A 26,826-nucleotide genomic window follows, 5' to 3' on the forward strand; every position below is an offset into this window, starting at 1 on the left:
TAATAGCAATTAAATTATGAAAAAAAAAATTCAACAATCTCAGGATTAAATTAGAATCATTTTCCTTCTGAGTTAGTTTTCTTTAGCACTAAACCTTTCTGAACGATGCCTGCTAGCTTGTGAAGTGAGGAGTGAGGGACCTGTACAGGTCACATGCAGGGCTAGGACCGGAGCCCAGATTGCCTTACTTCCTCATGAAGACAGGTCATTACGCTTATAAAAGCATTCTCTGTTCTTAAACTTCTAACAAACATTTACATAAAATAATTTTTATCTTTTAAAAATTACCCGTAGTTTGTTATTCGAACTTTCCAGGGGCCAATCTGGCAGTATGTATCAATTCAGTTATTCTAGTGAAGAAAACTTACCATAAAGGAAAAAAAGATGACACTAAGCCCACAAAGATAATGCAAATAAACTGACAGAGCATTATTTATCACAGCAGAAAACTGCAAAGAGCCTAGAGGGTAAATGACAGGAGAATGGGTAAATAAATTATGGCATATCCATACAATGGTTAATATTATTTTAGAAGTCTGGAGACAAGTATCTATATTATATGATGTCACTTTCTTGGGGTGGGGATAAAAACATTTATATGCTTAGAAAGAGTACAAAAGGTTACACACTAAGATATTAACAGTGATTTTTGGATAATGGTAGTATGCTAACTTCTAAATTCCTCACACTTTTACATCTATATTTTCTAATTTCTCTAGAATAAAGTATTATAATTTATGGGAAAAAATGCTGGCAAAGGACATTCAAAAAATTTAAGAATGAACTTCTGCTTAAGACTTATAGGCTCCTCTTCCCAATGCAGAAGTAAGTGCAACAAGTCCCAAGGAAAAACAGCAGAGCTCCTCTGCATCAGCAATGTCAAAAGGCACAAACAGAAGTTCTTTTGTAAAACAATATAAGGGCTCCAAAGTCAGGCCCTGTTTCAGTAAGCTGCCAAGTAGAAACTCAGTATCACAATAACTATGTCAACCTAGAACTAGGCAGCCAGTTTAGTACAATAACTGTTCTCAATAATGAAAGCAAGTTTAAAAACAGGAAGAATTCACTGGACTTTTAGAAGGAAAGACATTTCAAAACAGTTCTGTACTTGCTATCTACTGTCTTCTAAAACATGTTGAACTTTCTGAAAATGAGATTATAAAACACCCAATTTAATTAAATTGGCCAAGCACCATTTTCTTGGGCTTATAAATCTTAGGCGCTGCCCGGTCCAGAAAGAGACAGTTATTCATTCTATACGTTGCTCCAGATTGAACTATTAAAACATCTAACATGCAACTCCTTAATTTTACAGCAACCTCAGACACTCAGGGAAATAGAACTCTTCAGGTTCTTTTGCTCTGGTTACAGAGGAACCAGCAAATATGTCAGGTTCCTGGTTTAAAAGTAAACTAATGGTAAGTGTGCTTCTACAAGTATGTTTTCCTTCCTTGAGAACCTTGATCAACACTGACCTTAAATATGAGTAAGATGAAGACAGAACAAGACACTTTAACGAGCATTTAAAATACCCAGGAAAGGGCTTCCCTGGTGGCGCAGTGGTTGAGGGTCCGCCTGCCAATGCAGGGGACATGGGTTCGTGCGCCAGTCCGGGAGGATCCCGCATGCCGCGGAGTGGCTAGGCCCGTGAGCCATGGCCGCTGAGCCTGCGCGTCCAGAGCCTGTGCTCCGCAACAGGAGAGGCCACAGCAGTGAGAGGCCCACGTACCGCAAAAAAATAAAATAAAATAAAATAAAATAAAATAAAATAAAAAATAAAATACCCAGGAAAAAATTTAAAAAGTAAAATACCCAGGAACAATCAAACATCCTAGCACTTTGCATTAAACAGATTATATATGTTCATGCTATTTTAAAAAGCTATTTGCTTCTCACTCAAGTACGTAAGAAAGATCAGGTTCATCTCTCAGTTGTACACCCAGGGGCTCACAGTGGTGGGCACACAATGGGCACTGAAATACTTGCTGAATGGGAAGGATGGACAAACCACAGAAGAAAGTCACTTTAGGGAAAAACAAAATTCTACCTGGCTTTTAGCTGCTGCTCCAATTGAACGATTCTTAGGACCAAAAGAAATGCAAGCCCTAGAAGACAAAACAAACATTTAAACATCAAACCTTACTGTAATTATTACATCCAAAACCAAAGCAGGCAAGGACTTCTCCGGTGGTCCAGTGGTTAAGACTCCGCGCTCCCACTGCAGTGGGGGGGAAGGTTCGATCCCTGTTTACGGAACTAAGATCCCACAAGCCTTGCAGCACAGCAAAAAAAATCTGCTTAGCCGAAAAGCCCTATTTTTGTTAACTGCACACAGTCAGTCTATGATTTTGACCTTTCTACTGAGTAAAGTGTCCATGGAATGCGCTGCTTCTTAGAATAATGGGAGTTCATCACTTAGATGTTGAAGTACAAGTTTGGTATGACCATCTGTCTGAAATACTGGAGAGAGGTGGACTAACCAGTCTCCACTGTCCTCTAATTCTTCAAGTCTGGTGTTCAAAATTCCAATATAAAATAGTATACCCTCATATCAATACATCAATAAAACGTTCTTTGTGTTTAGAACAGCTCATAACTTCACCAAGAGAATAGTCTATAAACCCTGAAAACAACGCTTGTCCTATTGTGAATACTGAATACATAAAAAGTTATTTTTCTAGAACTAGTTTCCAAGGACTCAATTTCTTTTTTTTTTAAAGACTCAATTTCTGACAAGGAACTTCATTCCCACTTCTGAACATTCTTCCAAATCAATTCATACACTGCCTGCTGGTTTGATGTATATGCTGCTTGTTTTAGAAAGCAAAATTGAAACTTGCTTAAAGGTATAAACACTTTAAAACACTGTGTTTAAGCTTAAAAAGTCAGTTATTTTGGAGTTGATGTTTTTGCTATCATGGCCTCCATGCTTCCCCCTGTTTTTCACTCTGGAACCTTGCATATATTTGTCACCTCCCTTTCCAGTAGCTGATTTCTCTCAAGCTAAAATAAGATCAAATTCACCCATGCCACCCCCAAAAAATCCAAAAGACAAAGCTCCTCCCAGAGTCCATTTCTCCCTCAGGTTAGTAAAGCCTTCTCTTCCTCCTACTTAATAATAATGACTGCATAAATTGCCTATATGCACCATCTCATTTAATCCTCATAAGCACCCTATCTTATTCCCTCTTTATAGGAGAGGAAACTGAGTCCAAAAAGGTATTAATAAGTAAATTTGTCCAGAGTCATACAATCTGAAAGCAATGGGAGTCAGGACTATAGATCGTTTCTCCATACTTCACACTCTAGCTAGCTTTGACCCTCTCTCTATCCCCCCTGTACCCCTAATTCTTCAAATTTAGTGGAACGAGTAAGAATAAGAGCTCTGCAGCCATACTCCCTTGGTCCAAATCTGACCACACTAGATGACCTACTAATTAAGTAGAACTGTTTTACTTAAACTTACCAGCCCTGTACAAACTGGCAGAATGCTCAGCCTCTCTGTGCTTGAGTGGTCCTTTCCAAACAATGGTGCAAGAATCCCTGTAAGCCAATCTCCCAGAAAAGTTACAAGCAGCTATGCCCTGAATCAATATGACACAGCCTGGAATTTCATCAGATTTCCTATGAGCCCTAAGCTCTATGGGCCTAGAACATGCTGGGGGGTAGCCCCTCTACAGCACAGGTATCAAGCTCAGCCTTTCTGCAAATATACCACCTATCACTTAAAAAAAAAAAAAAAAAATCCCTGAGTACCACTTAAATGTCTCCCCTACTACAGCGCATACAGCCCTTTAGGAAATTGCCCACCGTAATCTTACCTACTCCATTCACCCTGTCCACTCCTTCTAGCCTATGCATGCAAACCTACATCTTTCTAAAAGCCACCAGATCTGAATTTCTAAGATGCATCCCACCAATAACTCAATCCCAACATAACTAAAAGCCAACATTATTTATCTTCCATTGTTTCCTGCAGCTCTGTTTTCAAGCCTTCATCTCCTCAAAACAACACTAGCTCTAAGAATGAAAAAATTAATGTTCCCAACTTTATTGTATGTCTGTTGAAGGGTTAATTTCCTATTCTACCTTGGTAACTCTGAATCTGTCTTGCTTCTAATTACCTTCCAAACAAAAACATTACCAGCAAATAGGGTCCAGGTTCCTTAATGTAGAACCTAAGGCCTCTCACAATCCCAACCCCACCCCCATTTTCCAGGTGCAATCTCAAGCACACAGTACCCCAACACAAGTCAAATAGTCTTCCAATCCTCCTGCTTTGCTCTACCACTTTTGCCACCTGAAATGCCCTGGTCCTTCTAAATCTCACTCATTCTCCAGAGATATCACACACTTGTGATGCCTTCCCAATCCCTCTCAAGTAAAAATTGTTACTACCTCTTAAAACTTATTAGACTTGGCTTAAAACTTACTGGACTTTGGGCAATGTGAATGTAGAACATTTCCATCATCACACAATGTTCTACTGTACAGAGCTGCTCTAGGTAATATTCTCTTTGAAGTCAGTTAACATTTTTACTTACTCTTAAAATCTACATCTGCCTTAGAAGTAATAGATAGGAAATGGTTCGTATATCTTGAAAAGCTAAATAAAAGTTTGTCTCAGTTCAAATTATTCATCCTTTTATTCATCTATATATGCACACACTACAAACAGTTCCCAACTTCTTACAAAGCAATCAAATGTCACTAATGGAACATCAATCTTTACCACATAATATGGCAATTACACCTCAAACAAGGCATAACTCTTGCAAAGTATGGGCAGAATTCACACTTTTCTTATCATATTATAGAAAATCATTAATATATTATTACATAATTCTTACATTCTAAAAAAAGTTCTATAACAAGCCAACTAGTACATTAAAGAAAGGAATCCTTAGCTTTTCCACTTTATGGTCAATTTGATTGAGTTGAACACATGTACAGTAAAAAGAGCTCAGGCTCTAGAATTAGACAGTATGGGTCTATCTGAATCCCTTCTCTACCTTTCTAGCTGTTAATTAACTTCTCTGAAATTTAATTTGCTCATCTCTAAAATGGGGGAAATTACCACACCTACCTAATATGGTTGCTATAAGGATTAAATTTGTTGATCCACTTTTAAAGGACATTTATCAAAGGCTGGCACATCATAAATAACATTATATATTACTAAACCTCCAATGAAACCTTGGTCTGAGTTTCATACAAAAAAAATATACCGGGACTTCCCTGGTGGCGCAGTGGTTGAGAGTCCACCTGCCGATGCAGGGGACGCAGGTTCGTGCCCCGGTCCAGGAAGATCCCACATGCCGCGGAGCGGCTGGGCCCGTGAGCCATGGCCACTGAGCCTGAAGCCTGAAGCCTGTACTCCGCAACAGGAGAGGCCATGGCAGTGAGAGGCCCACGTACCGCAAAAAAAAATAATAATAATATATATATATATATACACACACTAACTAGGGAGTTCCCTGGTGGCCTAGTGGTTAGGATTCTAGGCTTTCACTGCCATAGCCTGGGTCTAATCCCTGGTTGGGGAACTGAGATCCCACAAGACACATGGCACAGACAAAAAAAAGAAAAAAAAAAAAAAAAAAAACCAGAACCAAAAATATACCAACTAGTTTGCTATGTAAATTGTGCTTCACCTTCTCAAACTATCCACTAAAACCCACTCAGCCACCTTTAAAATCATGAGGAATAAAAAGTCCTACCATTTCCTTTTCAAAAGGACAACTGAGGGCTTCCCTGGTGGCGCAGTGGTTGAGAGTCCGCCTGCCGATGCAGGGGACACGGGTTCATGCCCCGGTCCAGGAAGATCCCACATGCCGCGGAGCGGCTGGGCCCGTGAGCCATGGCCGCTGAGCCTGCGCGTCTGGAGCCTGTGCTCCGCAACGGGAGAGGCCACAACGGTGAGAGGCCCGCATACCGCAAAAAAAAAAAACGACAACTGAATGAGGGTAGATATGTTAAACAGCACAAATTGAAAGGGTTTTTAAAGTAAAAGCTTACATAAAGAAATCTAATATTTAAATGTGAAAAAGGCCCAAAAAGATTACGTCAAATTTTAGGGCCAACGCTAGAACCTATTCCGTGCTTTCTAGTGCAAGCTCATCGTAGAAAATTAGAAAAGTGTAAAAAAGAACATAGGGATTATCAGTAACTCCACAACCAACACCCTCCTACCAGAGATGGCCATTACTATTTAGGTAAATACTGCTATGCAATCCTAATAAATTAAGCAATTCTTTTAAAAAGAGAAGCTAAATACCCCCATTAAGTTTGTTTCTCCTCAACAAACACTAAAAAATCTTCAGTGGCTGAATGATTCTGTCAGGATTTGGACAGGGAACAAGATATTTAACGGAAATATGTATTGATACTATTTCCCACTCACCAGGAAATTCCAAAATTTCACATAGCCTGCGTGCAATCCCTATCTATGGTAGGAAGCCTCTCTTTCATCCAAGCAGGTTAAGCTCCCTTGCCCCACGGCTTTCATTTTTGAGCCTTCATATGCCAGGCAGTGTGCTAAGCATTCTACACTTGATTCTCCCAAATACTCTAAGACAAGAACTATTACTGACCCAATTTTGTAAATGAAGAACTGAATAAAGGCAAGTTAATGTGCCCAGAAACATAACTAGTACTAGAGTTCAGGATTCAAAATCAGGACTACCAAACTCCAAGTCCCACACATACATACTTTTTTTTTTAACCTTTTTTTTTTTTTTTGGCTGCATCCTCCTTGCAGCACACAGGCTTCTCTCTAGTTGCAGCACGCAGGCTCCAGAGCACATGGGTTCTGTAGTTTGCAGCATGCAGGCTCTGTCGTTGAGGCACCCAAGCTCAGTAGTTGTGGCGTGTGGGCTTAGTTGTCCCACTGCACGTGGGATCTTAGTTCCATGACCAGGGATCGAACCCGCAACCCCTACACTGGAAGGCAGACTCTTTACCACTGGACCACCAGGGAAGTCCCCATAAATACTTTTGTACTGCCTACCAAACCCTCTAGATTTATTCCTACTTCTATATCTTCACCAGACTGTCCCAATCCTTTCTTCATGTATTCTAATCCTGTTTGCTCAAGTCCCACTCCCGCCTTTCCTTATCACTCCATCCCCCACAGATATGACTTGTCCTCTGAACTTGAACAATTAAGGTCTATATTTAATAACCTTGCCCATAATTGTACTCTCTATTCTTATTCTATTTACTGTTGCTTTACGTCATTCATATTTCCAACTAGAATGATTACATCTCCACAGCAGGACTCTATCTTACACTTCCTCTATACTTTACACAAGCCCAAGTTAATGCTGCTAAAAACGGCAGTACTCAAGACACTTGCTACTTGACTGATATTACCTTTCCTCCATTCCAAATTACAGGATGACATTACACAAAGTTAATTTAAATCAAGTTCAAGACTTTTCTGTTCTAATCTTTAAGTCCTAGAAATAATCATCTTTTTAAACCAGAGAATAGCCGTTGTTCTCTTTCCTGGGTAAAAGATACCACTGACCAAACATTTATGGATATTCTGATAGGATGTTATGAACAGCTGCAACCGGCACAGATCCTTAAAAGGTACAGTTTCATGTTTATAAGTGTGTGTAGGACCGCTCTCAGGATATTCAGACAGCTGTTACTCTAATTCAATTTCTTAAACAATATAAGAAAATGAGTTTTTCAGAGAACCTACAATAGTATTTAGACTATCAAATAAGAGAAGCAGGCAAGACTGGCATGGAAATGGTTATTAGGTTAATCAGACTACCCCACAGTCACTGCCTTAGCCCAGAGCTAGAAAATACCCAAAACAGTTGATATTGAACAGATCAAACAACTCATACTAGCAAGATATGCAGTTCCTTAAGAATCACAAACTCCTGAGTCAGTAAGATTTACACATTAAAAGCTACATATTTGATAAACCCGAAAGGCAAACTTCCATAGATTTCATTTTACTGTCCCAATATATGGTCCATTAATAAACAGAATTAATAAAATATACAAAAAGGTAATAATAGCAATATGAGCAAATAATTGGGCAGTATTTACTATGTAACAGGCATTATGCTAAATATTTTATATAATTTTAACTCATAATCCTCACAAACCCCAGTGAAACAGAGAAATCACTTACGTTCCTGGTGTAAATTAATCCCTTAAATTTTTGTAAAGTACTCTGGCAATAGGTACTGAAATTTTAAGCATATATATCCTTTCACCAATTTCACATCTTGAAATCTATCCAACAAAAATAAAAGTATTAACATGTAAACATAAATATAAAAGACTTGTTGAAGACTATTTCTAATTGCAAAAATATAGAAACAACCTGAACATCTGAGGAAAGCATGTTAAAGCCATAGTATGGACTATTATGTACTTAAGGAGGTAAATTCATATTTACGGACTCTGAAAGATGTCTAAAATATAAGTGAAAGAAAATAATTACAAAATATAGTATGATCCTATTTATTTATATGGGCACACACGTCCCCACATATATTTGTAGAAGTCTAGAAAAAGTTATGCAAGGATAGACAGCAAACAGCAAATAATTAGAGAGGAAACAATTTTACTTAGCACTTTATTTTTGTTGTTGTTGTTAAAGCAAACAAGTATTTTATTAAGTCAGAAAAAGTTTTAATTTAGGAAACCCAATTTAGAACCTGATGACATAAAGTTCCTGTAGATTACACCTACCAATTCTATATACAAAGTTGTATTTTAGTTCTTAAATGAGTCTAAGAAACTACTTTGATAACCTCAATTAGACATGAGAAGTGTTAGCAATCTGAAGCTTTAGTTAACCAATCAACTTTCCTATTCACTGAACCCAAAAGATCCAGTCATCCTGACGTGCTTAGATCTACAATGTGTAAAGATATTCACTCCATAGAGGAACACTTTTCTTGCACAAATAAGGTATCAGATATTAATCTGCCAGTTAGCCAGAACCCACCTTACTTTCAGCTTTTGCTCTCAAGGGCAGTTATTAACAGACAATTTCATCTCTTCAAATTCCTAATATACTGTTTTATGAGGAACTAAGTCCATGAAAATGATAACTATTCATACACAGAATTACCTTCTTAGGTAACTCATATCTACCCTGTAAATTTTGTACAGTACGGCCCAATTAACTCCTGTAATGTTTGGCAGTCCCTTAACATTTTTATTCCAAAGAAGCTTTAAGGTTGTACTCTTTCTACTGTAATAATCCAACTAAATATAAAAATAGGCTTTCCATCTTATTCCAAAGCCTATGGTCATGAAATATCAACACGACACTCGTAAGTTAAAACTCCAAAGTTTATCTCTATGCCGCCCACACTTTTCTCCCATGCTTCCACACTGGTGGAGAGCAACATAAACTCCCACGTGGACCAAATGATTGCAATATCCTCCTAAGCATCATCCGGCTTCTTCTCTTGCCCTTCTCAAATAAATCCGTTCTCCATAAAAAAGCCAATCACATCTTTAAAATATCAATTGGATCACCTCCCACAGCACCTAGATAAAAATCTTTAACATGATTTACAAAGCCCTGCCATAATCTAACCTGTCTTGCCTAACTTCTCTGCAGATTCAATTCACAGCATTTTTTCAAGTGGCTATAATCCTCTCAGTCTGTCAAATGTGCCTCAGTTCTTCCTCACTTGCTATTCCTTCTGCCTGGAACAACTCTTCCTCGCTCCCACCACGAACCTCCATGGTAAAACCCTACTCATCCTCTGTGTTTCATCTTAAATGACACTTCTTTAAGAAGCACCTTCCATCACCACCCCATATCCAATTTAAATTAGGTCCCCGTCATTGTTTTCCATACTTTCCCATCTGGACCTTTACCACAGTCAGTAATTACATATTTGTTTAGCATCTGGTTTTCTCCACTAGCCATGTCCATGATGGCAGGATCTTACTTGTTTATCAGAGTACCTTCAGTGCTTAGCACAACAGCTGGCATATTAGAAGCTACTCATTATCTGCTGAAATGAAAGGAAGCCTAAATTTGGTGGGAAAGCAAGGGTCTCTTCTAGGTAAGACTCAACTGGCTCCTCAAAAATGGAATTCAGGGCTTCCCTGGTGGCGCAGTGGTTGAGAGTCCGCCTGCCGATGCAGGGAACATGGGTTCGTGCCCCGGTCCGGGAAGATCCCACATGCCGTGGAGGGGCTGGGCCCGGAGCCATGGCCGCTGAGCCTGTGCATCCGGAGCCTGTGCTCCGCAACGGGAGAGGCCACAACAGTGAGAGGCCTGCGTACCGCAAAAAAAAAAAAAAAAAAAAAAAATGGAATTCAAATCCTGTTGCACCCACAATTTTAAATGAGTTACTTTCACTATACCCAGCCCTCCAGAACCTGCATCTCATTCCACTCTCACACTAAAACAAACCTATCACACATTCCCTGTGTACCTCTGAGGTATAAATCCATTCTTCCATAATCACTACTTTAAAAAAAAAAAAAAAAAAAAATCAACCTTTCTGCCCACCATGTTCTACTTAGCCAAAGACTCCAACACAGAAATCTAAGCTAATCGAGATCACAGTTCAAAAACTACTTGAGGGCTTCCCTGGTGGCACAGTGGTTGAGAGTCCGCCTGCCGATGCAGGAGACACGGGTTCGTTCCCTGGTCCAGGAAGATCCCACATGCCGCGGAGTGGCTGGGCCCGTGAGCCATGGCCGATGAGCCTGTGCTTCCGGAGCCTGTGCTCCGCAACGGGAGAGGCCACAACAGTGAGAGGCCCGCGTACCGCAAAAAAAAAAAAAAAAAAATACTTGAATGTATGGCATCCCTCTAAGTTCCTGGAAATATAGGAACATGTAAGGAAAATTACTTTTAAGTATTTAAACATATTCTTATCACAATTACATGGTGTATCTGGTCACCCATCAAATAGTCTTTGGGACAAATTTAACTGTGACCTGGGAAGATTAAATTCTTTTCTGAAACAACTCTTTCAGTTCCAAATAATGAGATTCATGGTAAAACTGCTGTAGTTACTATTTGTCTAAAGGAGAAAAGGGGTCATAAGAGTCTAAAAGGAAGGACAGGAACACTTCATTCCAATATTTGGAATTCTCTTACCTTTGGAGCTAAAGTATGTTCAATTCTAGCTGGGAAAAGACCAAAAAGTTACATGCCTAACTCAGTGCTCTAGCCCTCTTAATTTCTTGAGGAAAACTATCTCTACGGATGAAGCAAACTAGGATCCAGAGAGGAAAATAACAAATAGAAAATTAATGCTTAAATACTTAAAAACTTCATTGTACAATACACTTCCCTGGAAATACAAATTAGACCCACTGTTAAAAACTATGAAGATGGGAGGGTTGGGGATTGGGCTGTGACTGCTAATGAGTACAGGGTTGCTCTTGTGGGATGATGAAAATGTTTTAAAATTGTGTTGATGGTTGTACAATTTTGTGTCTACACTAAAAACAAACTGTACACTTTAAAAGGGTTAACTGCACGGTATGTGAATTATATCTCATTAGTTAAAAACTATAAATAAAATTGAGAAAGGAACATCAAACTGTGGTTTTGGATCTGGGATGGGTTTTGCGGGAAGCACATGGGTTACGTCTAAAATAAGGGATAGAAATTTGATAAGTTTAAGGGAAATGTTGTCAGCCTTCTGGGTAGCAAATATCAGTCTGGTATAGGGAGCAATCGAGTTGGCCAGAAATTGCTGAAGAAGTGTAACAAAAGGTAGGGTGAAAAACGAGCCTTAAAACAGAGGCCCTTAATGAGACACAATGAGAACCTAGCAAATAACAGAAACTTCTTAAAAAGATTCTGTCCAAGAGGAAGACAATGGATTGAAAGGTGTCTCTACGTACAAAAGACTCTTACCCTATCCAAGGAAAGACCTGGGTGAGTCATGATTTCTTAGCGCTGTGTCTATACTGGCTCCATAACTTACCATAGGTTCTAAAAGTCAAAGTGAGCCCCTGAGTCATTCATTAACAATTGCAGCCAACACCCTGGTTGGAATGTATTACAGTGAAAGTGGAACGCTGTTAGGGATAGGTGCGCAAAGAATGACAGCAGAGAATGACCCAACATTCAGTTCAATATACTGAAGCGACGTGAAAAACAAAAGCGAATGCAAAAGGTATCCAAAAGGCATCGATTTTATTAAATCCTTTTCTGATATCTTTCCGTGCCAACCCTATCTGGAGATCTCTGGTGCTCCGACTCCCTCTCTTCCGGGCGCCACCCCAACCCCCACTCACGTGGGACTCCGGTCTCTGCACTGTCTTACCGCCTGCCGGCAGACGCCAGACCTGTTCAATTAAACTTTTATTAAGCTCCTGCTGTCTGCAAAGCTCCCAACTCTGTGCTGGGCTTTAGAGACGTCAGTACGCCCTGGGCCTATTATGTGCCCTCTAAAAGAGAATCTCGGTCCACCCCACATCCCGGGCCTGCCTTCCCCCCAGCTCCTACCCACAGCCTCCGCTGGTCCAAGTACCCACTCGGAGCCCTCGCTCGGCCGGCGGGCCACAGAAAAAGGGCCTCGCCCCTAGCGCAGACCCACACGGGAGGTCGCGGCCCCTACTGACCTAAAACGCAGTGGGGGTCCACTACCCACCGGAGCCTCGGCTCGTAACGGAGATGACTGCCCGGCCCGCGTTCCCCAAGCCGCGAGGGTCACAGACCCGAGCAAGCGCTACCTCCCCACCACCCCCCAACCCCCAGTGCACGCGGCTACCCTGGCCCACACTCACGGCGTGCAGCGGTCGCTGTATTCATTAGCGATCGTTTCGATGCCGCCGGCGCGGGCTACAGCGACGTAGCAGCTCTGGAACCCCAGATCTATGCCCACCACCGACATGGCGCCGGCTACAGCTCAGGCTCGAGCCCGGGTCCGGCCGGCAAGACAAGACACGGACCCCGGCGGGGCTGGCGCGCGTAAAGCGGGCCGCGTGGGCCAGGGAACTGGGGCTAGTGGGAGACGTGCGGAGAGCCACGCAAGAGCCTAGGTTGTTAGAAGGAGGGCCGCAGCTGAGGACACTACTCAGGCCGGCTCCAGCTCAGCGGCCGCAGCCTGGGCGCCGGTAGCGGGGGCGGAGAAGATCTCGAAAGGTCTCGTCGCTACGAGAGTAAAGAAGCAGCGCGAGAACTGAGAGGGAATGTTCTCGCGAGACTCCGGCTCAGCCGCTTTTCTTCCTGAGGCCCCGCCCCCCAGGTACGTACAAGTGTACGTCACTCCCAGGCCCAAGAACCTGGGAAGGGCCGGCGAAAGACAGTTGGGAGGCGGAGTTGGCCATTGAGCATGTACACGGACCCCGCCGCCGCGCTAAGTGCGGCAGCAAAGAGCAGTGGAGCACCTCCCCTTCCAGAAGAAAGTAGGACAGCCGGTTTGAGGCAAAATACTGCGGAAGCGCTTTTGTCCTACTTCCGCTTTTTTCTTTATTTCAAAGGAAGTTCTGGTTGTGGCACCTCCTACGCCACACCTAGTGTTGGGAAATGGGAGCACAAACTAATCTTAAAAGTCCAGAGGCGTCTCTCATCTGCTCTACTTGAGGTAGGTTGGTGGGTAGAGAAGGCCGCCGTTGGAACGCGGCCTTCGGCAGTCTTAGCTAAGACGCTGTCAAAGTCAAAGACAGCGCCCTCTGCGGCGGAGGGGAGGACTCCACCCTCAAGTCCACCGCCTTGTTTTTTTCGTTCAGCCTCGTCGCACCGTTTTCTAAACCACTCCTGTCCTTAGGTCAGACTGAGGAACCTACGGCACTTAAGCCTTTCAATCCCCAACCCATTCTAAGCACATGTCTTGAGCTGGATGCAAGAGACACTGAGATAGATGACATGCTCCTAGGTACGTTCAGACCACCTGGTAAGTGGCAGGATGAAATGAAGCTAGCGAATCATCAGGACCCCTCACTTGCATGGGCACCTGGGAGAGCAAGGAGTTGCTGAGAGTTACGGTGGCTTCCAGTTGTGGAGCGGAAGCCAGCTGTCAATCGGGAAGCAACTCTTTGTAATGAGCATTTCTGATAAATCGCTTAAAGATATCTCAGAAGACAGGGAATCTGAATTTCCATGTCGTCAGTAATTTGATGTGATGCCTTATTCTAAGTATTTACTTTGTAAATACTTAAGCATTGTATAAGCTTCAACCCCACAAAACCTGAATCCAGTACAAGAGTAGCTAGACAGGTAAATGGGGTCCCAGTACCTGGTGGCAAGTTTGTTCACACATAGTGGGGGAGCGGAGGCGAAAGGGCAGAGAAAATTTTTTGTTTAAATTTTTCTAGTCTTGCCATAAAATATGAATTTTATTTCACACCTGCTGCCTAAGAAGGCACCTCAGTCTCCAGGAGCAATGCCCAAAGCCCAAGTTGGGTGCCTTTAAACTTGCTAATCACTACACGGTTCTCACATTTTGGCTAAATCAAACCTGTTTTTGTCTTCAAAAACAAGCACTGAGTGCTCCCTGAGGCTGTAATAGGAGGTGTGTAAGCAGGAAGAAAAAGCCTTTGAAAAAGAGAACAAGGACAAACAGTTGCTTGTACACCCGTATTCACAGCATTATTCACAATAGCCAAAAGGTGGAAACAACCCAAATGTCCGCTGATGCATGAATGTGTTTTCAAGATGTGGTATATACCTATGATGGGATATTATGCAGCCTAAAAAGGAACAAAATTCTAACACGATGCAACATGAATGAACCTTGAAAACATCATGCTAAGTCAAAGAAGCTAGACACAAAAAAAACAAATATTGACTAATTACATTTACACAAGGCGCCTAGAATAGGCGAATTCATAGAAACAGAAAATAGAATAGTGGTCACTAGAGGCTGGCTGGTAGGAGGGATTGGAGAGTTACTGTTTAATGGGTACAGAGTTTCAGTCTGGGATGATGAAAAAGCTCTAGAGTTGGATAGTGGTGCTGGTTGTACAACAGTGTGAATGTACATAATGCCACTGATTTGTACACTTTAAAATGGTTAAAATGGTAAGTTTCCTTATGTATATTTTACCACAATTTTAAAAGTAAAGAAAAATTGTACTTGACCTTCCTTCCTCTATCTCCTATTTTTCTCCCACCTAGCAGGATATCAATAACACCAGAGATGTTACTGGCTTTACCTATGACAGAGTCCTGTCTCCCTCTGTCTACTCTGGGTTATTAAGCACTGGGCAAACAAGCCAGTCTGTAAAAAGATAGGGTAGGGGGTCCACAGAGAAAAAGAACCAGGCATGGCTTTCTTGACGTAAGAAAAGCCATATTTGGCCGAATCCATTTTTTGATCTAAGCCTGGCCACAATGCTTGTTGTTGAACAGGTCTCAATAATTAATGATCGTAAGGGAAGTGAGGGAATGCAGGAACAAAGGAAAAGCAGTCAAGAAACAGTAGTTCAGCAATAAAACAGAGTCCTAGTTCCTCCTCAAGGGATGTACATAATATGATACACATCTTCAAGTTCTGCAGGAACTAAGGCCCCCACCCTGATGGAGGATGGAATGATGTTGATCTTTTCTGACACTTGTGGCTTTAATCACCTAAAGCTTTGTCCCAGTTCAATGTTAAAAATCTCCTCAGCTCAAGCCCCTTCGTGAATATGCATATACCACACAAGGCCTTTCATGGATATGCACGTACTCTTGGCTTAAAACTTCCCCAGTTTTGCTGTTCAGGGAGACACTGCTTTGGGAAAGATCCCCGGTGTTCTCCTTTCTAACTTCAAGTAATAAATCCTTCATTCTTCCTATCTTTGGCTTGGTTGTGTCTTTTGGCTCAACACCCACCAAGACGGGAACCTAGTTTTTGGGTAACAAGCCTGACCTAGGCTGAAGTGCCTAAACTACCTAGAAGATCACTATGTCTGGGTTGTGGACTCTGTCCCTGCCTTCCATCTTGTGGGAGGCCTCCCCAGCCTTTAGCTAAACTGGCAAAAAACATCCCTATCTTTTTGTGTTCCAACTTCATACCTACCTGCCTTATTTGCCTTGGCACTGCTTTCAGTTTAAAATACCATTGGTTCTATCAATCTTTTGAACAATTTGTCCTTCTCAAAATGAAGCATAACATCAGTTACAGAGAGCACTCTTCCTGCTAAAATTAGTGTCTTTGATCATCAAACTTACAGCTCAAGAGGCTATTCTGGGATATTTAAATAAATGAAGTCAGGAAAGGTTATTTAAGAATTCCAAAGAATCTAAAGGAGCAAGTTTCCAAGAATCGATTGTGAAGCAGTAAAGTTGCCAGAATATTTAATGTTAAAGGCACCATGGGTGTAGCACAAGTTCTTTTCATTTAGCAGAGCATCTTGAGTATTTTAGAAGGAAGTTGTTAAATGCCTTTCTCTGATACAATGATCAAATTTAGTTCTAAGCAATTAGCAAAGTTTTTGTCTGTTTGTTTTCAGTACACAGTGTTCATAGCCTGCCTACCACGAGACAAAAGTTTCTCAGTCAGTTGGGAATTCATAGTCTTCCCTGCCAGGTGTCCAGTGGAATCCTGTTCTATATTCTGGAGCAGGTTCTGGAATCATTTGCTTCACAAGTAAGCTACAAACTCAGGTAATGGTGTTTTCTGGCTTCGCTGATATCACAGTGAGTGGACCAATGCCCTTAGCTGAACCAGCGCTCCTTCCTAAACTCTAAAACTCTTAACAACTCAATAATAATGGTAATTACTTCATCTCTAGCTCCTACAGTATGTGCCAGACATTGTGCTGAGTGATTTGGATATCATAATCCACTTAATCCTCACAGCATACCCATTAGGTGGGTGTTATTTTCCAATTTTGAAGATGAAAAAACAGACCTGATGAGGTTAAAGAGCTTGTCCAAGGTTATATAACCTTTAAAACTCCGATTTCAAAGTGGCCTCCTACAACTACACCGCTGTTTTCTTTAAGCTCATGTTCCTTGTAAAGGCTCCATAGAGTAAATATGGGAAACAAAAGAATAAGAGAAATTAATTCAACTAGTCATTCATTGTAGACCTTTTGGAATACTTTCCTTACTTTCAGTGTTTTTGTTATGTATATATGATGGTTGAATTTGGTTGTGCCTTTTTTATTAGGTTAAACCAGCCTTTCCCAAACTGTGGTCTATGAGATATGAATAGGTTAATAATGTCATTTTAAAGACTCTGAGAAGTCTAAAGAAAACCTGTTTAAACGTTGTTTAATTATAAGCACAAGTATAACAAGCAAAAATATAAGGAGTAGTAGGGCACAATTTAGTCTCCTGGTTTTTTCCCTCAAGTATTTTTCTAATCTTAACACTCTTCTGATATAGAAACTACCATTACAGTTCACTCCTAACCCCAAATTCGCTGAAATCCTAGTGTCCTTCCTCACACTATTATACCGTCTGCTTACATGGTAGCACTATGATCTCATTCTGAGGTCCTTTCCCAAAGCCTCACTCTTTTGCCTTTATTCGGGCTGATTACACTTATACATACATCCTGCAGTATCATCAGTATCCCAAACCTTTCCCTCTTTATAATCTTAAAATGCTGGGTGAACTTTGCAAAGATTTCTCCAGGCCACACAGACTGATACCATCAGGAAATTTTAACCCCTTCGTCTAGATCTCTTGATCACTGATAATTTTCCTGACCTGATTCATAGCCTCCTTACCTATAAGCTCCACCCTCTCCTCAACCAGCCCCAGACTCAGCCTTCTTGCACCTCTATAGCAGCTGACATTCCAACTCCACCCCCAAGGTCCAGCCTCTTGGTCTGGTCTGCTGAGACCAGAAACGTGACTCTCACCTGCTCAGACTCTCACCTGCTCAGCTGGGTTTTGCTCTGGCTTGTCCTGTTCCTGAGTACAGAGGGACCCTCCCCAAGGAGCTATCCTGCCATATCATGTCTGCAAATTACAAAACTCTTTTACCATCTTTTGTTTAAAGTGTCAAATTCATCAGGACTCAGTGTATCCTGTGCTGGTTTCCCTTCAGCTAAATACAGCCTCTTTGTCTCAGGACAGAATGCTCTTTGCTTCTTGCTCTAAGACTCAAGGACAATGATTTTAAAAGGCCCTGTGGCCTCCGATAATAATTCACTTTTCAGGTTTCCTGATTAAAGAGGAATCTGGGGTATGAATATGTGTAATTTGATAAAGAATCAGTGTTACTATGAAAAATTTCATGTGGCACTCTGCCCAGGCATGGCGTCACAACCACAGGAGGACCATTTATTTTCTTGTGGACATGTAGTTAACGTTCAAATGCAAAGTGAGTTCAAAATCTAAATATATCACAGACGATTACAGTTTGACACTTGAACGCCAGCAGTGCAAGCTCTAACTCAGAGGAGAGTGACTAACATGTTTTCCTGGCAGTGACACAGGAATCCATCCCCATGGCCAAAGGCAGCAGCAACAGCTACAGCAGGCTGAAACAACAGAGGGGATGACTTGAGTTCACTGGAAGCATCAGTTTCTCTTCCAGACAAGGCAAAGACAAGCCTGAAAAAGGTAGCGGGAAGAAACTTCCACTATGGAGATACTGTGAAACAAAAAGCATGATAAGAACTTTATGTATTCTTGAAATGCTTTGAAAGAATAAGGCACTCAGCAAAGAGTAGAAATGAGGTTAGTAAGTCATTCTTCAGAAATGGATGACTGGCCCTTTAAGAATACTATTTAGTCTATTAAATATGGCCATATTTTGTGCCATTTCCACTGAAGGCAAGAGTTATTTTTGAAAGGAGCAATGAAAAGATCCCAGCTGAATATCCTTACTTGATTCAGTAGTTTGTGCCAGTGAACAGAGCTTGGGATATCTTTTTTTATTCCAATAGTACTAGCACTTGTTTTGAGAAGTCAGGAAAGCGTAGTATATTCGTCTTTCGCATGTCATCTTACCCCTAAATGAGATGAGATCCAGGGCCCCAAGAAGGCCCCATCACACTAAAAGATCTCTTCCAGTCATTTAGAGTGTCAGTAGAGGGACGAAAATGCCTCCATTAGGGCTTCTTTCTTATGTTCTTCCTTAGGGCTTCTTCTCTAAAAGTAAAATCCCCTTCTAAAGCAGAGAAGACACAGTGACAATCTGGCATCTCCATGTAAACAAACAGAAAGTAAAACTACGTGGTTGAGAGGAAGTTCATGAATGAGCTCCTCACTCCACCCCCTGCCCCCCACCTCTCAATCACACACACATAGCACTCAGCCTTTACTTTCAGATCCCTTAGGTGGGTGCCTTTCTCTAGAATTTTCAGTGGAATTTCCTAAAGCACTGAAATATTTGAGAGTTGCTGGTGCTTGTGAAGCAAGGCTGGGCACTTGCCCTGCCTCTGTGAGAAGTAGCTCCCTTTGACCAAAGGCATGGTTGCTGGTAGCAGAGACATTCTGTTCCCTCTATAAGAGGCAACACAGTGTAATGAAGCAGTAATAATTACAGCTGTGATACTGGTACCAGAAAAGACAAGGACAAACAGAAATAAAATTCCAGAAACATATCCAAGTATAAGAATCCAGTATATATGATACTTGGCATTTCACACTAGTGAGGGAGAGGTGGTGTTGGGATATTAGCTAACCATTTGGGAAAAAAATTTTAGATCCCTACCTCAAACCGTATGCAAGAATATATTCCTGATAAGTCAAATACATAAAGGTTTACAAATTAAGTTTCAAAAATAAAAACATATGATTACCAGAAAATAAAGGTGAATATATACATTATATATATTTATTCAACCACACACACACATAATGATCTTTTGTAAGGACAACAACAAAAGACAAAAACAGTAAAAGCAAAGATAGAAAAATGAATGCAGAAAAGACCGTAAACAAAATGAAAAGCAATAAATACAAAGTTCAAAAAGATTACCGCCAGACTCTGTAAAATTAGCTAACTTAGTTAACTTGTAAAAGATTGTAGAAGATTGATATCACAAATGGTATTTGTTTGGGAGAGATGCAAATGATTTCTATCTGGTAGAAAAGATACTCCCAAAGATTATGCTTTCATTGCCCTGTAGAACAATAACAGGTTTTGTATTTAACTTAGCAATCTAATTTCAGCATTCTTTCTTTCACTTCAGGATCTTGAGTTCTCCATTGAATGATCTTTACTCTCCTGCTGGTCTCCTCACTGAGGTAAGTAAATCACTGACATAGCCTCACTATATATATTTGTATGTTTTTAACTTTTTAAAAGTTATATACTTTGTCCTGAAAAAGTTAAACATAGAATTACCATAAGATCCAGCAATTCCATTCCTAGGTATAAACCTAAAAGAATTGTAAACAAAGACTCAAACAGATACACATACACCAATGTTTACAGCAGCATTATTCACAATAGCCGAAGTGTGGAAACAAGCTAAGTGTGCACCAACAGATGAATGGATAAACAAAATGTGGTATACACATGCAATGGAATACTATTCAACTATAAAAAAGGGATGAAATTCTGATATATGGTACAATATGAATAAACCTTGAGAGCATTATCCTAATTGAAATAAGTCAGGCACAAAAGGACAAATGTATGACTTCCTCATATATGAGGTACCTAGAATAAGCAAATTCATAGAACATAGAATGGAGGTTACCATAGGCTGTGGGAAAGGGTGAATCAGAGTTATTTTTTAATGGGTACACAGTTTGGGGTTTTTTTTTTGGGGGGTAGCGTTTTTCTGTTGTTTTCTTTTTTTTTTAGAAGATATTGGGGGTAGGAGTTTTTTAATTAATTAATTTATTTTCGTTGTGTTGGGTCTTCGTTTCTACGCGAGGGCTCTCCCCAGCTGTGGCAAGTGGGGGCCACTCCTCATCACGGTGCACGGGCCTGTCACTATCACGGACTCCCTTGTTGTGGAGCACAGGCTCCAGACGCGCAGGCTCAGCAGTTGTGGCTCACGGGCCCAGTTGCTCTGCAGCATATGGGATCCTCCTGGACCGGGGCCCGAACCCGCGTCCCCCACATCAGCAGGCAGACTCTCAACTACTGTGCCACCAGGGAAGCCCTCTGTTGTTTTTGTTTGCTTGTTTTCGGCCACGCCGGTGAGGCTTGCTTGATCTTTTTTTTTTTTTAATGAATTTATTTATTTATTTTTGGCTGTGTTGGGTCTTCATTGCTGCGCGGGGGCTTTCTCTAGTTGTGGTGAGCGGGGGCTACTCTTCCTTGTGGTGCACAGGCTTCTCATTGCGGTGGCTTCTCTTGTTGCAAGCACGGGCTCTAGGCACGTGGGCTTCAGTAGTTGTAGCATGTGGGCTCAGCAGTTGTGGCTCACGGGCTCTAGAGCACAGACTCTAGAGCACAGGCTTAGTTGCTCCACAGCATGTGGGATCTTCCCAGACCAGGGTTTGGACCCGTGTCCCCTGCATTGGCAGGTGGATTCTTAAGCACTGTGCCACCGGGGAAGTCCCGGCTTGCTGGCTCTTAATTCCCTGATCAGGGATTGAACCTGCGCCCTCGGCAGTGAAAGCACCGAGTCCTAACCATTGGACTGCCAGGGAATTCCTAGGTACACAGTTTCTATTAGGGATGATAAAAAATGTTCTGGAAATGGATAGTGGTAATGATTGCCTGACATTGTGAATATACTTAATGCCATTCAATTGTATACCTAAAAATGGTTAAAATGATGAATTTTATGTTTTGTATACTTTCCCACAATAAAAAATTTTATTCTTTAACAACAACTTGGGAAGAAATATCCTTCAGATATGTGACATCAGGGACTTCCCTGGTGGTCCAGTGGGTAAGACTCTGCGCTCCCAATGCAGGGGGCCCAGGTTCAATCCCTGGTCGGGGAACTAGATCCCACATGCATGCTGCAACTAAGAATCCCGCATGCTGCAACTATGAGCCTGCATGCCACAACTAAAAGATCCTGCATGCCACATTAAAGATCCCACGTGCCACAGCTAAGATTCAGTGCAGTCAAATATTTTTTTTAAAAAAAAGGTATGTGACATCAAATATTCTTTATATATACATACTTGTCGTAAGTCAATTGTAAAAAATGGACCAAAGATTAGAAAACAAAGTTCACTAAATAATAAGAAGTAAGGTCCCACAAGCCACATGGTGCAGCCAAAAAAATAAAATAAAATGGTTTAAAAGAAAGAATAAGTACAAATGACAAATAAACATAAAATGTTCAACTTCACCTGGGATTTTTTAAAATGTTAATTAAAACAACAGTGAAATTCTATTCTTTATAGCATATTGGAAAAACAATATTATATGATATAAAACAAACTGCAATACACCTTACTGGCAAAGGTATCAGGGAAAATATGATCTGCTTCTGTCGTTCTAGAGAGCATTTTGGGAAAAGTGTGCATACTCTGTGACAAGAGTTCTACTTCAAGGAATATATCCTTACAAAATGATGGGCAAGCATGCTTCCCCTGTGTATACAAGAGAGGGAGTATAGTAGACTACTTAACCCTACAGCCTGGGCTTGAATACCAGTTCCAAGTGGCTTATAGTCCACAAGCCTCAGTTTCCTCACCTACAAAATGGGGGAAATAATAGGACCTACCTCATAAGATTGATGTGACACATAAATAAGACAGTTATTATAAAATGTACATTACCTGACACAGAGCATATGCTCAAGAAATATTAGAGGTGGTCATTACTGTTGTTGCTCTAATAGGATATTGTGTGAGATTTTTCCCAGTTGTCCCAGAATTGGTGATTAGGGCCCACAGGTGAGAACAAAGAAGTGAAAACTAACCTACACCCTTAAGAAAATTGCCAGTAATTGGAGCCAGGCAACTCCCCAAGAGACTAAGCAGAAACAGACTAGACATTACCAGCCTCCTCCCTACTCCAGCCACCCCACCCTTCCAGGTCTCTGTAGAAGTGAGGAGGAGTGAAGGGCACTTGGTGATTTGCTTTGCGGGGAGTGCAGAATTACTTCATGATGAGAAGGGATTTTCTCTTCCCAGCAGGAGAGGGGCAGAAGGTGCTCTCTCTCCAGGGAAAACAAATGAGAAGGGAGGCTCTTGTAAAGACTGGAGAGAGGTACATAGGGAGGGGGGACCTCCATTCCATGCCTTAGTTGGCCATTTGCTGAGGCAGCATGCTAGCCAGTTTCCCCCTTTGAACAAAGGAGGGGCAAATATGAACAAAAGAAAAGAAAACTGAAGACAGCAAGCTATATGAAGGGACCAAGAGAGGAAAGTAATATGGTGTGACAAGGAAATAAGTATTCCCCCTGGATCTACTGCATGTTAGAAGAGGTGGCTGAACTTGGACTGTTTCACCAGACCCTACCCAAGAAGCTGCTGGCTGGGAGAGACCCTTGCAACAGGAGGCAGCAGTTGAGAAGGAATGGTCAAGCTGGAGCTGGGATCCCCTCATCGGGGAACTATGGAGTAGGAGGCCCAGAGGGGTCCTCCAAGGACATCTATCCTGGACATGTGCCACACAGTGGGTATTAGCACAGAGACCCATCAGCATAGACTAGAGAAACAGGGACAGTCAACAGAGAACCTTACAGACACACTCAGGCAAGTATAAAACCTTTTGATTCCAGATTTCTATTATTTGAAGCTAAAGGTATCTTAATATACTTCTTTCTCTGTAGACCCAATTTCTCTCTCTTCATGTACTGGCTGCCTGTCAGCTCCGAATGTACATGTTTCAAGTCCAGCCCTATGCAGAGATGAAAACTGAAGACCTTCAGTTCTATTATAAAATTCCCAGGTAATGGTCCAGCTTGGATCAGTCAAGCTGGTTCAGTCAGGTATACCTGAGAATACAGGGTCACTAATCCCAGTCTCAGAAGACTGTCATCATGAGCTGGAAAGGCACCCCACAACATGTCTCACAGTGTTGATGCAGTGGAAGAAGATGTTGTCCCAGAATCCTAGAGCACTGAGGAATCCAGATAGTCCTGGGTGGGCTTTGAAATAAACATTATATATATAGGGGAGGGCATTTACTATACTTCACTTTCCAGAGAGCTTCACAAGGTAATGTGTAGAGACTGTGGGAGTTTGGAAGGGCAGAAGGAACTGGATCTGAGAGGAAATCAGAGAAGTCATTGATTGCCACAGAGAGAGAGAGTGGTCATGTCTCTACAATGTGACCACCCTTTACAGCAGCCCATAAATCTTCAGTAAAATCATGAGCCACTTGGTGTGACAGGATTTCTGGTGGGCACATGAAAGGGGAATGCAACTTCATAACCAGGTGTGACCTGGGGCAGGAACCTAAGAGGAATTAAACCACTAGAAGAGTAGAGTAGTCTTTGAATTACCCCAGACCCTGGATATCAAAGCCAGGTTTACCCAATTCTCTAAGTGCACTGAAGCCTCTAGGTGACAATTGGGTTACGATTTTAATGACAGGGAAAAAGAAGGAAACCACAAAATATTTCACCAATAGCAGCCTGATTAAATAACCTGTGATTAAATTAAATCTAGCTAACTATCAATACAAGTTAGAATCCTGATCCTTCACAGGATGGGGCTTCTGTGCTTTTTCTGCAGTTGGCCTGGTGAAATGGAGCAGTGAGGAATTTCAAAACTCTTAGATGTTCTTTAGACTCTAAGACTTCTAGTCTATATTTGCTTCTTTGGAATCAAATTTCCCTGGAACTTTATTACAATGGGCTATTTTCTTACCATACTGATTCATATACCTTCAAGCCTTAAAGCTCTTAGATGGTGGGAGCAGGGATTTCTGTGACCTCTAGCCCACATTAAGGCAAATTTGGCTTTGAGGGAGAATGGGAGAAGTGGCAAGTACTTTGAAAAAAGTTGTCGAAAACAGAATGAAGGGACTTCCCTGGTGTCGCAGTGGTTAAGAATCTGCCTGCCAATGCAGGGGACGTGGGTTTGATTCCTGGTGCAGGAAGATCCCATATGCCACGGAGCAACTAACCCCAAGTGCCACAACTACTGAAGCCTGCGTGCCTAGAGCCCGTGCTCCGCAACAAGAGAAGCCACCGCAATGAGAAGCCCGTGCACCGCAACAAAGAGCAGCGCCCACTCGCTGCAACTAGAGAAAGCCCTCGTGCAGCAACGAAGACCCAACGCAGCCAAAAATAAAATAATTAATTTTTTTAAAAAAGAAGAAAATCAGAGATATAAGTTAAAAACAACCCCACTTTCTAAATGCAATAAATATCTTCATGTAAAAATTATTGGGATTAAAATTCACTTTGAGGGAGTTCCCCGGATGCCTAGTGGTTAGGATTTCAGGCTTTCACTGCTGTTGCCCGGGTTCAATCCCTGGTCGGGGAATTGAGATCCTGCAAGCTGCGCAGCACAGCCAAAAAGGAAAAAAAAAAATTCACTTTGAGGATTTATCAATGATAAAAAGCCCTTCATATGGATACTAAACAGACTTACTGGGGTGATCATTTAGCACTATATAAAAATACAAATCATTATGTTGTACACCTGAAAGTAATATGTGTCAATTATACCTCCCAAAAAAAGGCCTTCACGACATCTATTTTTAAATGGATTCATGAAACTTCACTGAAGAAAATGGAAAAGAAACAGAATAGTTAGTTTTTCTGTTTGTTTGTTTGTTTGGCCATGACATGTACCTTGCAGGATCTCAGTTCCCCAGCCAGGGATTGAACCCAGGCCGTGGCAGTGAAAGCGCTGAATCCTAACCACTAGACCACAGGGAACTCCCAACAGTTAGAATTTTTAAAATGCAGAGACAGGGCATAAATGTTTTGTCACAAAAATAATCCTGGTTCAACATGTAATGAATGGAAAGGTGTATAATACCTAAAATGGAGAAGATTTACAAATGCTGGTAATACTTGGAAATTTGAAGCAACTCTTAACAATGTCTGGAGTTGATTCAAATTTTCCAAATTCTCAAAAGATTGCTAAAAACCAGATGGTGCAAAAAAAAAATCTTTATAGCAAATTTACCCATAGCAAGTACAAGAAAAGGATCTGTTGACAACTCCAGAGCCGTCTTGAACTTGAACTGGTGCTATACAAAGTGCTTCTCACAAAAAATTTAAGTGCTCTTAGGATGTACCTGCTTTTTTTAGAAAGAGGCTATCTTGCCACTCTTATTCATTAAAAAAAGTGTAATTACTATTTTCTTTTTTGCTTTAGACACCACATAAACTGAATCTTGATTTAGTATTTTTCTGATTAGCATTCTAATGAAAAATGATTTAGAGGTATTTATTTTTTTTTGCGTTACACGGGCCTCTCACTGTTGCGGCCTCTCCCGCTGCGGAGCACAGGCTCCGGACGCGCAGGCCCATCGGCCATGGCTCACAGGCCCAGCCGCTCCGCGGCATGTGGGATCCTTCCAGACCGGGGCACAAACCCGCGTCCCCTACATCGGCAGGCGGACTCTCAACCACTGCGCCACCAGGGAAGCCCTAGAGGTGTTTATTTTTAAGTATTTTGGCCAGTTTGGGTTTTTTCACTAGTAGCACTAGTAACGTGGAAAAAAATTTTAAAAGCTTTTATCAGTTGTTTTATCTATCACAGAAAGGAGTGTTTGGTATGGTAAAATATTACTCACTTCATATTTTTTAAACCTTAAGATATACATTCATAGACAATACTAAATTTTTACAAATGTTTAATCTATATACACATAAGGACCTAAAAGTAAATTCTGTGTTTTTCCATATTTTTTACATTCACCAGAAGTAAAACTTCTCTTTAAAAGTCAAAAACTTAAGAAATAATTGTGTCTAGAAATAATTCTGCCACAACTAAGAGTTTGCGTGCCACATCAACTAATCCCACATGCTGCAGCTAAGACCCAACACAGCTAAATAAATAAATAAATAAATAAAATTCTCCAGAAACATTGTCCATGATATTTTAAAATGTGTTAGAATTAGTTAAGTTTCAGTTGTGGGACT

At 41.3% G+C, this 26,826-nt stretch overlaps 1 protein-coding gene and 1 long non-coding RNA gene across 5 annotated transcripts in view; one reads left to right on the forward strand and one right to left on the reverse strand.

Moving 5' to 3' along the window:
• HSPA4 (heat shock protein family A (Hsp70) member 4) overlaps positions 1 to 13,194 on the reverse strand; it is a 43,302-nt gene extending 30,108 nt beyond the window's left edge. The window contains exons 1-3 of one of the 4 annotated variants that reach the window (XM_032626190.1): positions 12,751 to 13,106; positions 8,156 to 8,259; positions 2,048 to 2,105 (exon numbers count right to left, since the gene is read on the reverse strand). Coding sequence is in view for 3 of the 4 variants with exons in the window: in XM_032626187.1 (XP_032482078.1) it covers positions 2,048 to 2,105; positions 12,751 to 12,857 (165 nt within the window). In the remaining variant the exon portion in view is untranslated. Of the gene's footprint in view, positions 1 to 368; positions 461 to 2,047; positions 2,757 to 8,155; positions 8,260 to 12,750 lie in introns of those variants that run through there. The other 3 variants (XM_032626187.1, XM_032626188.1, XM_032626189.1) reach the window with 3 other exon arrangements.
• Positions 13,195 to 13,280: 86 nt separating this feature from the next.
• On the forward strand, positions 13,281 to 24,837 carry LOC116752356. Its single transcript, XR_004349443.1, has 4 exons — positions 13,281 to 13,550; positions 16,402 to 16,555; positions 20,047 to 20,101; positions 23,231 to 24,837. It is a non-coding gene; the product is annotated as an uncharacterized LOC116752356 (long non-coding RNA).
• Positions 24,838 to 26,826: the final 1,989 nt, after the last annotated feature.

This window comes from Phocoena sinus, chromosome 3 (genome assembly GCF_008692025.1).
Source record: "Phocoena sinus isolate mPhoSin1 chromosome 3, mPhoSin1.pri, whole genome shotgun sequence".
Taxonomy (NCBI): domain Eukaryota; kingdom Metazoa; phylum Chordata; class Mammalia; order Artiodactyla; family Phocoenidae; genus Phocoena; species Phocoena sinus.